The sequence below is a fragment of the Rhinolophus sinicus genome, linkage group LG10, assembly GCF_036562045.2.
Source record: "Rhinolophus sinicus isolate RSC01 linkage group LG10, ASM3656204v1, whole genome shotgun sequence".
NCBI lineage: Eukaryota > Metazoa > Chordata > Mammalia > Chiroptera > Rhinolophidae > Rhinolophus > Rhinolophus sinicus.
In genome coordinates, this window is record NC_133759.1 from 58,965,490 (window position 1) to 58,977,610 (window position 12,121).

Consider the following 12,121-nt stretch of genomic DNA (forward strand, 5'->3'; position numbering starts at 1 on the left):
ACTCCTATGGCTTTCTCTTTTTCTACACTCCTGAGAACCTTGGAGTAAAGAACACCAGCCAAACCATGTATATGAGTCTATTAACAGACACATATGAATCAAATCCAGTGTTACGAGCTTTTAAGTTGGTAGTTTTTCTTTTTTTTTTTTCTCCAGTGACTGCATCTACTCAGCAAATATACAGTGGCAATTAGGGTAATAACATATAATAAAAAACACAAAGAAAAATAACATTGGGGAATTAGCTAGTGCTGGGACTAGGCAGAGAATGTGCTGTTTCAAGCCTGCCTGTGATTGGCTAGATGGTCCAATTATTAGCCTTTACCATGTTCTCGCCTACAGTGTTGGGTTGTTACTCAACAAATGTTTGAAAATCAATTTTTAACTTACCTTATCCCCCCCACCCAAAAGAATCCTATAAATCATTAAAAAAATCATTTAAAAAGAGAGAGAATCATATAAATAAGGACCAAAACCTAAAGAGAACCTGAAAAGAGAGAAGGGAGAAGGTGGGGCTTGAGAAGTCATGTTAGAAAGCGGAAGGAAAGGTGGCATGAAGAAAGAGGAGCGTAACTGAAGGGCCGTGCTCACGGCTCATAAACATCAATATGGTGATGAGAAAATGGAGTCCCAGAACACGTAGGGCATCTGCCCAAGTCAACAAAACTGGTAAGTGGTAGAGCCTGCCAGCCTTTCCAGTCCACCATATGTGAAAGCCCATCACACCTGAATGTTCTAGCCCTGAGGAGAAGAGAACATGTCCAATTCAGGAAATGTCTCAGCTTAGACTTGCTGGAAAAGGAAACTGTATATGAGAAGTGATATAGCAAGCATAGGGGAAAATCCCCTTGGCACAGACACTCGTTTTAAAGCATTTTCTATGGATGCAGTGCCAGGCTAAGCACTATCAAAAGTACAAGAACAAATCCAAAGCATATAAATGCGTCCCTACTCATGAAACTGAGATGGCAGAACATGCTATTATATAGGGTGCTTCTAGAAGCACCACATTTAAGCCACCTGTTAAAATAGATACCTTATGTAGGATGGAGAACCCTATGCCACAATATGAATGATTCATTTCTTTGTTCCAATTCTTGGCTTTTTTTATTTTTATTAGTTTCAGGTGTACAAAACAATGTAATAATCAGACATTTCACCACTCACAAAGTGACAACCCCCTCCCCTAATCTATTACCCCTCTGACATCGTATATATCTATTACAATTCCATTGACTCTATTCCCTATGCTGCACTCCATATCCCATGACTAGATACATATATTAAATTTTAGTTGACCTACAATATTATTCAGCTTCAGCTTCCAGTGTACAGTGCAGTGGTCAGGCACATCCTTGGCTTTTTTGAGGACCAGCTGATAGGAAACCAATGTAGAAAAAATAAGTCTTGATGGAGAAGGAAAGAAAGGTTAAGTGTAGGTAGTAAGAGGGTAAGAGGAGTCTCCAGATCACAGACCAGCCAAGGGCACATGAGAAACTATAGTATTGATGGGTAAAGGGAGGGGGAGAAATAGAGTTGGGAACTGATGGAGAATTAATGAAGACAAATACTGATTGTATGAGTATTAAAGGCAACAAACATTTGTGACTGAACAGAAAAGAGGAAGGATTTAAGAGCCTAATGGGCTTGAGTTCAGATCCTTAGTAGTCGGTGTGTCCTCAATGAAGCCAGAGTTAGAGATGACACATATTTAAGGATCGTACAAGGATCACGGCAGGCCTCCTAGTACACAGGAGAGGCAAAAACTGAAGCGCTATTATTATTGTTACGAGTCACAGTCTCAGCCGGGCTACGCTTTGTAAAGGCTAAAGCGATCCTCTGTCTTAGCAGCACTTACGTTTGTTAGAGGACGAGGGCAATAACCACGGTGAGAAAGTTTCCAGCGACTTTTATCTCATCAGTCCCAAGGATGCCTGTAGAACTGTCAAGTTCATGACTTACGACCTGATGCTTTCTACTTGTGTCACACACAACCTGCACACAGGGATGCACATTCCAGGACAGCAGTAATGCTCCAACACCCTGTTCTTTATCCTGGCCTCCTGCTGATAAACTGGTCTAGTACGTACCATCAGCTGTAATTACGGAAAGGGTTGGTCCTTGGCAAACAGTACTGGAAAGAGCTATATTTAAGAGAAACCAGGAGGTTCAAATATGTTTGAAAATGGCACATTTACAAATAAAGACCAGGATCACCTATGTTTACCACCACATCAAATTTACATTTGTCTTGTAGGTCAAAGAAACTTAATCCCTTTGTAAACTCCTCTCAGTCAATGGTCCTTGCTTCTTAAAACAGTTTCGATGGTCTCAGTATCAGGCAGAGCCTTGATCAACAAAGTGTTAAGCTACAGAACAAAAGTGACCTATCCTTTCCTCTTTCAGATGACCTCTGCTTGAAAAGAGGAGTTCTTTAGAGTTGAGCCCAAAGAGAGGCGAAGGGCGGGTGTTGTTGAGCATTCCAGAGAACCAGTACTACTGGATGAGTTGCATCTCGTTTTGACAGCAGCAGTGTAGTAAATGACAAGCCCTGTCAGGTAACTCATCTATCTTCACAGGAAAAGCAGCCGTTCCAAAGCAAGAATCTCAGATGTTGTCACATCAGCGAGGATAAGAAGTCATAAAGCAGCAAGGCTAGCAATGCAGGAGTTAGAGAGATACGTAGATGGGCTCCCCCTCCAAGCTCACAGGAACCTTAACTTTTCCCCCTCTGGGCCTGGCTTAACAGCCAATAATCAGTGGAGTCCTTATCAGCCATCTAGGAGCTCAAGCCTCTGAGCTGCCTTTTATTCTAAAACATTTATGGCAAAAGCAGCTCTTGCTGTTTCTCCTAAATTCTAAGTAACCAAGAAAAAAAAATAAAACAAGAAAAACAAAGAGTGTCTTTATCCATCTTTTCATTTGTTCATTCATTCAACAAATATTTACCTTCTGTTCCAGGCACTAAGCTAGGTGTGGGCTGGTCACTGAGGTGGATACAGTGCCCAGCCTGAGAAGAGTTAGATTCTCATAGGACAGATAGGCAACCAGCACAGTATGTGCTTGAAGAGAGTCACAGGGGTGACTCTGGGAACAGTGAGGAGGGCAGTAGGTGTAATCTATGGAGGCCTGCATGGAGGAAGAGGCATCTAGGTTAAAGCTTAAAAGAAGGCTGTGAACTGGTCACATCGAAAGGTAGGGAAAGAGGAGGAAACAAGGTGTACCCAGTTACACAAAGACCAGGTATGTTCGGGAAATGGATGAAGTTTGTGCGGGATGAGGCAGGGGTGGGGTGCGGGCGGGGCATCGGGCTGGGAATTTAAACATAACTTGAGGAGCAGGTGACAGGAATGTTACCCAGATGGTTCTGAGGAATGAGAGAAGTTAGCAGCATGGATGACATTTACATGCATTTCATATCCATTTATTGAAAGGTGGTTTTTCATAGGTATGCTCAGAAGAGATCTAATGGAAAATAAGATAAACCTAATTCCCAGGGGGAAAATAAATAAATAAATAAACAAACAAACAAACCTAGATATCCCCAGAGAACCCTGTAATGATTTTTTAAAAGCTGAACAATCATTAAGCAATTATTAAAATCCTATAGTACATACCAGTGAATACTTGAAAATCAGAGATTAGATGCTTGTTTTTAAGGTACATCATCCCCATCCCCAAGACATAAAACCCCACGATTTTAAACAGCTAAAACTTACAAAATTCAGCAACGAGAAGCTTCTTTTTTCTTTCTGTCTTAATGGTCCACATTATACTGCTTTAATCACACGATTATGAATTATACCTCACATGGGAGTTAGAACCGGTTTAGCCCCGACCATGCGACTTGCTAACTGTGTGACTCTACATAAGCTGTTCACCTCTCTGAGCTTTGGTTTCCTACATGGACCAATCCTTGAGAGTTTCTGTCAATATTTGGGGAGACAATGCTGGAGGGAGGTATTTCTATTTCCATGTTACTGAAGGGTAAATGGGACTCAGAGAGGTTCCGTGCCTTGCACCAGGCCACCCAGCGATGCCATAGACCTCAGACCTCACACCAGGACTCCAACTCATTCTGGGTCCTTCTCTTTGCTGTCCTAATTTTTTTTTTGTTTTTTTTTTTTTGTTTTTGGTGGTGATTTTCCATGGTAAGTATAAATTTCAACTATGATGACCTTTTTTCATACTGTGGAAAGAATAAAAGTATTTGAATAAAGGAAAAATAAAAGGGGAGTGGAGAATAATACTAACTAGCAAAAAATAGTACTGGATGAACACTTAAAATGGGTGGATTTTATGGTATGTGAATTATATCTCAATAAAGCTGTTAAAAATCAAAATAGCACTAGCTGAGAAGTGAGTAATGTGGCACTTAGAAGGGGTTTGATGTTGAGGAAGTTACATTTGTTGCTTCATTTTCTTACCTGTGAGATGGGGGCTGCTATGACCTGCACTGGGTTTGCTTAGGGATCAGGAGAAAACGGGACCCTCACCGTACAACCCAGCACTGTGCACAGAAGGCTCTACTACACTAGGACGACATTAACAAGAACTTGAGAAAAAGGGGAACTTTATTCATTCATTTCTAATGACATGGATGCCTCCTAAAAGGTACAGGAAAAGAAGGCTAGCCCGGCTTGCAAGCACCTGTTCATGAGGTCACCCTTTCTCAAAATACTGAAGTCACTGAAATAGCAGCAGCAGGAAGTTCTGGAAAATACAGATTACATGGGCTTGTTTCCCTATGACACAGTTATGACATAATCAGGAGGATATATTCTCCAACCAAGGGTTTCCTAATTCATTAGCACAACGGGTTGGTAGAGAGGTTCAGCTTTGCCACTTACATGGGTCAAGGAATCAAAATAAACACAAATATGGCCGGAGTTATCAAAGCCTATAACAGAATCCCCAGTCATGCCTGGTCTACTCATGTTCAAAGGCAAACACATTGCGCCAGACTTGGAAACAGACTTCTGAATTTCCTTCCCATTTTATGAAGGAAATGTAAAATGAAATGTTACTTGTTTTCTCTTTCAGTAGGAAGACCATTTCCATGTTCCAAATTCCTGATTTACTGGTTTCACAGAAATGAAACATCAATACTAAGGGCTTTACACAAGCAAAGATAAAACATGATTCTCCACTGTTTTTAAAAGGCTGAGGTCATTTTCTTGCTCCAGTTCCTACACAGTGGTAAGCTTAAAATCAAGCCATTTAGCTCACAGTCAGGTCCAATAAATCAGCGGAAAAAATAAATGGGAAAGCATGCCAAAATGTAACCATAGTAACACCACAGATGCATCAAGAAGTGGTGTGCTCATTTGCTTCATTCCCCATTTCTTAAATTGGAATCTAAGTAGGGGAAAAATTACACAGAGAACAATCATGATTCTGCAATTACTAAATTCTGCAATACTGCATTCAACCTGCTGTACTAGGACTATGGTATGGCAACAGAAACAGCCCTGGAGGGCTTAAGGGATGCCACTTATCAGTTACTTAATTTCTCTGCGACTCTGTTTCCTCATCTGTAAAATGGGTATTAAAAATCCCAACCCCAAGGGGTTTTTCTAAGAGTAAAACTGGATGGTATATCAGAGGCAAGACAATGGCAGACTCAGAAGACCCAAAGCCCTGGTCACCTTTAAGCCTGTTTTTATTGGCTTACCTTATTGCTTTGGTTTCCTCGTCTATCAAAATAGAATGATCATCCCTGCCTCACCCATGTGATTAACATTAAATTATTATTAATCCAAATGTAAGGAATTATTATTAGGATATTATTAAGATTATAGTTTTTAATTCCAATGCTGAAAGACTAACAGACCTGAAGGCTGACAGTTCCCATTAATACATTATTGCAACATTTTCTCTGTCAAATGCAGCTCTGCCACTCAGCAGAAAGAGGCAACTTTGGGGCCTGGACCCAAGTTACTTGCAGTCACCCTCTTTTCCTCTAGGAGCCTGGTTAATACATAAAATGGAGGGCAGAGGGCTAGGATCTGCTCTCTAAAGGTCCCAGTCTAGATTTCTGGTCTAAGCCCTTGGTATGGCATGCCTTAGGCCAGGTCTATTTATTATTCTGCAGTAACATCGGGAAACATTGGCACTCTAGCACATTACTTGGAAAGTATTATTTTTTAAAGAAAACCATTTATAGCAAACAAGTCACAGCAATAAGCAGGGTACCCTGAACTCCATCCCTTCTTTCCTCTGCTGGTTAAAATATGACATCTCTAAAAAGGTATTTCAAACTTTGAGGGACAAGTTAACAGAGGAGGTAAGAAAACTTCCAAGTAATAAAACCAGACTCATTCTTCCTTCTGATTTTGAAGGAATTAAATAATTCTGCCTTCCCAGGACTCCTGCCTTATGATTCCCTCCGTAGGGATGTAGTTTGGTAGAGCGTGAGAACACTTCACTACAATGAGGTGCCGATATATTTGCCTCACAAACTCCCTGCCTCCCCTTTTCCTTTGCTTCCCTTAATACAAAAACCCTGCTTTCGTAGTCCCTATGTCCTATGTCTCGCTTTCTCAGATTTGGTGTGATCTAATGGGTTTGGGCTTGGTGCTTTTTAATTTGTGGAAACCAATTCTTCAAACAAAATTATACATGGAATCCTGGTTTCTGAATCTGACAAAGTTGGGGAAGAAGAGAGTCCTCTGAGGCGTTCTCTTCACTAAGGGCCACTAGGACCCCAGTGGTCTCCACAGTGTGTCTGCAGGCCTGTGGCCCGGTCCACCCATTAATGATGGTTACCATTCAGGGAGGCTTACACCACGCCCTCACTACACAAAACGCAATGAAGTGCCTCAGCCCATTTACTCCTCAGAACAATTCTATGAAGTCATTAGTATGATTGCGATGTCCTTTTCACCGATGTGAAAACTGAACCTTACAAAGGACAAATAATTTGCCCTGCAATATAAGCTAGTAAGTGGCAGAGCCGGAACGCAAAAGCCAAGTAATTCACATTGTGCTGTGCTGTGTGTCCCATTGTCAATTAGGATTTCCCGGGCTGGCAGAGTCATTAAGTGAGCAGGCTGCCAAGGGTTCCAGAACCAGCTGTTGAGCTCTTCTTTCTCCTCTCAACTTTTCACATACCCACTCAGCAGTAAGATGCGCAAAACTGGCTACTTACAAGGCACAGCATGGCGGTAAAGGTTATCCCTTATGATCTGCTGGAGCTCGTGATCAGGAGACCCTTTCTGGAACCGCTGACTGAGAAAATGTCGCAGGTCCTTGGTAAGCTTTCCTCCTGCAGGAAATATAGGAAACAGAAGAACACATCAACAACGGCTTCGTAGAGACTGAGCAGCCTAAGGACGGTGTGTGGGAAAGTCACAGAAAGCCATTCTACTCAGCCGCTCTCAGTATTACTTTAGGTTTTCCTCTGCAGGGGAGAAAGCAAGCAAGAACTTAACAAGATAAAAAAGCACTGAAATAGCATTAATTTGGGGGTCCCATTTCACATAATACTAGAGGCTGAAATAACAAAGAACTTAAACTAGGCTATTATGCTAAAAATATATGCCACACACACTTGCAGACACTATTAGAGGGAGAACAAATGGCTGAAACCTTAAAAAGGACAATCTAGCAATAGCTGACAAATTAGAAAATGTTCTTTAACCAGGGATCCAATTGGTAGAAATTTACCCTATGGATATACTTGCAAAAGCCTGCCAAAATCTTCAGTATTGTTTACTGCAGCATTTTATAACAGCAAATAAAAAAAATAAAAACTAAACCCTGAAACAGCCACCAGGGATCAACTAAGGAAAGCAGAGTTCATCCAAACAGTAATTAATCTGCAAAAGCTAGATCTTCATGTGTGGATATTGCAGGAAAATATGTGGAATAATGCATGCTGTCAGGTCCCTTTTGTGTAGAAAGGAATAAAGAAAAGGAGAGACCACGTATTAATGGAAGGAATCATAAGAAAGTTTTAACAACAGTTTACGGAGAAGGACTTGAGCATAGGAAATAAAGGAAGAGACATCACTCTTAATTCTATAAATAGATAGATCTTACTATCCCGTGTCCATTCACACACACTCGATACACATTTCTTTTTTATTATTGTTGTTTAAGCAATAGTTAACTGGATGGAGCTATGAGTTTATTTCTTTGCAATTCTCTACATGTAACAGAACAAAAAAAAGCTTAAAAATCATAACGTTACAAATATGTATCATAGAAAGAAGGTAACGAAATATTTTTCTAATTATAAACAGAAATTGTAGTCTATAGGATGAACAGACTTGTAGCTAAATCTAGCTCACCTTCCTTCTTAATGGAGAAAGACGCTTCAGTGACAGCTAAAAATAACAAGGCTGAGATTGTCCTTCCATTTTTAGACAAGATAAAAATTAGGTAAGAGCATTTCTAGCCTTAGAGAAACAATGCAGCAATGACGAGAACTTCCCCATGGTCAAAAAGAATAAATCACGAGGATGACAGGAATAGTTAAGATAGCGACTGTCATACCTGGGGCAGGAAACTACTGATCTTTAGCTCAATATCATGTTCAAAACAAGATTCTCTGCTATGGTTGATCATTTTAGAATATACTAATGAAACCCCAATTTGAACTATTTTATTTGAGTTGTATTATACCTACGGTCTCAAGTGGCTGAAAGGAAAATCCATATATTCAAGTCATTCAATAAATATTCAATTACTCATCAAATATTTATTGAGTGAAGAAGACAAACACCCACACACCCCACTCACCCGCCCCTAAAATGGGCACAAGGTTTGAACTGACATTTCACAAAGGAATATATATGATTGGCCATGAAGCACATGAAAAGATATTCAATATTATTAATTATCAGAGAAAGGCAAATTAAAAACCATAGTATCTCACTTCATACCCACTACCATGGCAAAAAGACTGACAATATCAAGCGTTAGCAAGATTGTGGTGCAACAGGAACTTTTGTACACTGCTAGTAGGTATATAAAATGGTTCATTCTTTCGGGAAAACAATGTGGCACCATCTTATAAAGTTATACCTTCAATAACCAAATGACTTAGTAATTGCACTCTTTATTTATGCAAGCAAAATGAAAACAAGTCCACACACACACACAGAAACTTGTAGATGAATCTTCATAGCAACTTTATTCATGATATAATAGCCCCAAATTGGAAATAACCCAAATGTCCATCAACAGGTGAATGGATAAGCAAGCTGTATTGTATTCAAACAACAGGATGCAACCCCTCAATTAAATGGAGCACATACATAATATTGATAAATCTCAGGCAAATAACGCTAGGCAAAATAAGCTAGACACAAAAGAGAACGTGTTATACAATTCTATCGTTATAAAAAGTTTTAGTACAGGCTAAACAAATTTATAGTGACAGAAAGCAGGTCAGTGGTTACCTGAGAGCAGACAAAGACCGACTGCAAATGAGCATAAGGCTTTAAGATCTGTGGAGTGTACCAACGTCAGTTTCTTGGCTTTGCAGTTGTACTGTAGCTATGGAAGATGTTACCACTGGGGAAACTGGGTGAAACGTACGTGGGACCACCGTACTATTTTTTACAACTTCCTGGGCATGTAAAATGATTCCAAAATAAAATGTTTTAAAAGGAGGGAGAACAAGGAAACTTTTTGGGGGTGATGGCAATAGAATATATCTTGATGATAATAGTGAGTGATATCACAGGTTTATACATCTGTCAAAACTGACAGCACTGTATGTATAAATGGGTGTCTTTTATAGTATGCAAATTATACTGTAATAAAATCTATTTCAAAAGTTTAAAGTATACATAAGTATTGAATGACTATGTGGTTGGCCCTGTTCTCAATGCTTAGTTCTGAAATTCTCATTAGAAAACTGAACTGAGAATAACAGAATAAATGTTGGTAGCTGTCGTGCAGGGAGGCCTGCGGGGTCTCTGCTCCCGCTCCCCACACAAGAACACAGGATATGGTGAGGTCAAAAAGGAACACCCACGGAGCCATAGGTAGGGGAGTCATACCACTATGGTCTCACTGGAGGCTGGGTTCACTGGGCGTGCGACCTGCTGTCCGTTTTTCTGCCAACTGACCGACGACGCTCCTGCACTCTCCTCAGCTCTGTTCCTCTACTCTCCTCGGCTCTCCTCAGCTCTCCTCCGTAGCCGCAGCAGTTATATTAGCAGCCAATTGGCTAACTGGCCACAGCTGATGGCCAATCAGCCACAGCTGACGGCCATCTACCACCCTTGCCAGCACCTTTCCACGTGAGGCTGAGAGCCTGTAAACTACTTTCTGGGGCTCTGTCCCCACAGTAGCTAAGACACACAGGCTGGATTGAAATCCTGGCTCCACTATTTATTAGCTGGAAAGCCCAAGCGCGTGGCTTCATCTCAGAACCGCGCTTGTCTCATCTGTAAACACAGAGCACTGATGTGTCAGTAGGTCCATCCCAGGATTGTTGTGAGGACTAAACGAGATTCAGACAATGCTTGGCAAAGAGAAAGCACTCGAGGAATGATGGAAATTCCCATTAGGAGAAGGTAGACTGGACAACTGTTTGAGGCAAGTGGCAAAAGAATTCCGATCAGTCCGAAAATGGACTGATACGTTTAAAAAAAAAAATGCATATAAACTTAAAACCCAGCCTATGGACTTAGAAATAGAAACAAAATACAGACCTGGGGAAACTTGGATTACAGGATATTTCTAGACTTTCTGAAAGGTAATAAAATTCTACTTGTGCTCAAATGGTCTGGACATATGCAAACTGGTCAATAAACATTTAGTACATATGTAATATATTCCAGACACTGTGCTGGAGCTGAAGTTCAGGAAATGAAACCCACTGGTAAATCACTGATATTTGACAGTCACACCTGCCAACTCTACCTCCAGGTACAAAGCACTCTGGAATTTGACCAAATGATAACAGTATTTACCAGCAAAATCTCTATTACCTAGAATCTAGGGTTTTATATTCCCCCTAGGAGACCACAGTTCTAGACATTAAAAAGATACTGCCAGGTGGGTACTAGACTTAGTGGGGGGGGTCACATCATAAATTATATAAATGTCTAACCACTATGATACACACCTCAAATTAATACAATATTGAATGTCAACTGTAATTGAAATTTTTTTAAAAAAAGACACTGACAGTTATCATATGAACCATGAGTATCAAAGATGTCTATGGGATCCAAATATACTGCTTGAGTCAACAGCAAAATTCCAAAGAAGATTCAGGATACAATGTCTTTTCATTCCATATATAACAGAGGTTCACACATCCTTACGGATCATATGCGGTACCTATCAAGATAAACCACGGACTTATACATTGGAAGGCATTAAGACATAGACATCATGGTTTACACTCATGCTTTATGTTAAAACGAGCCAAGCTAGCTACAGTTGGTGATCCTCAAACTAAAAATGCTCTCGAGTGCGCGGGCAGGATTCACTATGATGCTGGGTAACATTTATTCTGTGTTCCATGACGTGGGTAAGTGAAACACTTCAACCTTCGCATTACATTAAGAATACTGTACTTTTTGGCATCTAATCGCAAATTAATTGCCAATTATTTAGGGGACATGTCAATAAATCTTCTCCTAATTGTCCAGGGCAGTGAGCCAATGAAATAATAAATTGCAAGAGAGAGTTTGTCATAGCATCTGCACTTCCTTTGAAATTCAACGTTTGTTGTGCAAATGGAAAAGAAAACATAGGTCAGGAATATGTGAAACTTTTCCCAAGAAAAGGATTCAGAGCTTATTTTAAGACAATTTTACAATACAAATGGGGAAAACGGGGCTTAAACGGCCCTAGATTTGCCATTATTTTATATTTTCATATTTTATCTATGTATCTGGAACTGTCTTTAACATTAAAACATTTACTGTTTTTTTAAATTCACTTTAGTTTACAGAAATTTAACTATGTCGATTGACATAATTTTTGTTAATTATTTTAAATAGTTTATAATTTTCCACTCAAAAAATACATCAAAATATATTTCTCCTTCATAGACTGTTAGACTAATTAGGCTATCTCTGTTGTTCTAACAATACAACAATGCTGCAATGTTACTGTAATGCCTTTCTGTAATCAAATGTGTTAAGTTTTA

At 39.9% G+C, this 12,121-nt stretch overlaps 1 protein-coding gene across 19 annotated transcripts in view; it reads right to left on the reverse strand.

The window, feature by feature from the left end:
* Positions 1–12,121, reverse strand: part of MAGI1 (membrane associated guanylate kinase, WW and PDZ domain containing 1) — a 592,032-nt gene that overhangs the window by 228,219 nt on the left and 351,692 nt on the right. For all 19 annotated transcript variants that reach the window (XM_019757194.2, XM_074313244.1, XM_019757188.2 and 16 more), the window contains exon 2: positions 7,151–7,267. In XM_019757194.2, the coding sequence (XP_019612753.2) occupies positions 7,151–7,267 (117 nt within the window). The remainder of the gene's footprint in view (positions 1–7,150; positions 7,268–12,121) is intronic.